We start from the raw sequence: 1,584 nt of genomic DNA on the forward strand, positions 1-1,584 counted from the left end.
TTAAGAACTACGGAGAAGAAAGCGTTTACTTTAAAAGAATACAGTTGACCTTAAAAATGACTCAAATTTATTCTCGCATCATTTTTTCCTTTTGTCTGGCCAACTTCTTCTTGCTCAGTTTCTTTTTGGAAGGCTCTTCTTCAGTTGCCTTTGCAACTACATCTTCCTTTTCAGTCAAGATTACTTCAATATGTGCTGGACTGCTCATATAGGCTGAAAAATAAATGAGTGACAATTTATTATGAGACGTAAAGTCAACTTGGAATTTATAAAGCTATGTCAAAAGTGCAAACTTTTCGTAGCTTGCTTTTAAAATAAAGGAACGACTAAAAGTAAATACTTACGATTGATTCGTCCATGGGCTCTGTAGGTTCTTCGTCGAAGACAAGGGGCGTGGTTGACTTGTATGTGTTCGATAACTAAACGATCAACTTCCAAACCCCTCAAATCAGCATTACTCTCAGCGTTCTTCAACAACTGGAGCAAAAATTCAGCTGATTTTTTTGGCCAACGACCTGAAAGCAAACAATTGATTTTAACATAATCTCTAGAAACTTGAGAACTTTTCTGCAATCTGCACAAATTAGACCAAAGTATGGAGTTTATGAGTGCACCCTTTTCAACCTAAGACAATTTTTGCAGTGACCAAAACTGTATAAAAATATTTTATTGTAAAAAAACACTTATTTTAAACTACGCTATTCTAAATCCAAACGGTTGAGTTTTTGAACGCCATATTTTAAGCACATAATCTAAAGGCAATTATACTGGTCGATTCAGTTATCTTCTTCCCGAAAAAATGCTTTTTGTTGTGGGGATTGAGGGACAAGTTCGATCAACTTGTACATTGTAGATGCTTTATTTTTTTGATTGTTTATTACTAATTTTTCACACTGATATGTCATGTTATCTATTATGAACTTGATAAAAAGTAAAATATAAGTAAAATATAAGTACAACTTATTACTTCATTACTAGTATTATAACTTATTTCTTCATTTTGAACAGAAGAAAAGCAAAAGAAGACAAATTTGAAGCGAAAATCTGGGGAAAACATGTCTGTATCTGAAAAACGTAAAAAAGAAAGAAAATGTTGGGAAAAACGTAGGCATCATGATATTTACTAGGCAGTCTGATAAGTCCCTGAAAAATGAAACACGGAGACGATTTTTTGGCCAAAGCCGGCTTTATTTTTCAACATATTCTCATATTAGGTCGATACAGCGAGCCCAACGATTTTCTAACTTTTTGATACCGTCCGAAAAGTACTTGATCGGAAGGTCTCCAAAATACGCCTCAGTTTCAGCTATGAGCTCCTCATTTGAGTAAAAACGCTTTCCGGTGAGCCATCTCTTCAGGTTAGGGAACAAGTAATAGTCGCTGGGGGCCAGGTCTGGTGAATACGGTGGCTGAGGAACCAATTCGAAGCCGATTTCATGCAATTTTGCTTGTGCAGCTAAGCATGAACGAACAGGCGCATTGTCGTGATGATAAATCGGTTTTTTCTTCTTCAAATGCGGTCGTTTTTCGGCGATTTCGATTTTCAATCGGTCCAATAATGATGAATAGTATGCTCCGGTTATG

The 1,584-nt window shown here is 35.9% G+C and overlaps 1 protein-coding gene across 1 annotated transcript in view; it reads right to left on the reverse strand.

The window, feature by feature from the left end:
* The window catches only part of LOC117182638 (60S ribosomal protein L17), a 26,393-nt gene continuing 24,809 nt past the window's right edge, over window positions 1–1,584 (reverse strand). The window contains exons 2-3 of the mRNA XM_033375740.1: window positions 345–515; window positions 1–213 (exon numbers count right to left, since the gene is read on the reverse strand). Of these exons, the coding sequence (XP_033231631.1) occupies window positions 68–213; window positions 345–515 (317 nt within the window). The 3' untranslated portion in view covers window positions 1–67. The remainder of the gene's footprint in view (window positions 214–344; window positions 516–1,584) is intronic.

This window comes from Belonocnema kinseyi, chromosome 2 (genome assembly GCF_010883055.1).
Source record: "Belonocnema kinseyi isolate 2016_QV_RU_SX_M_011 chromosome 2, B_treatae_v1, whole genome shotgun sequence".
Classification (NCBI taxonomy): domain Eukaryota; kingdom Metazoa; phylum Arthropoda; class Insecta; order Hymenoptera; family Cynipidae; genus Belonocnema; species Belonocnema kinseyi.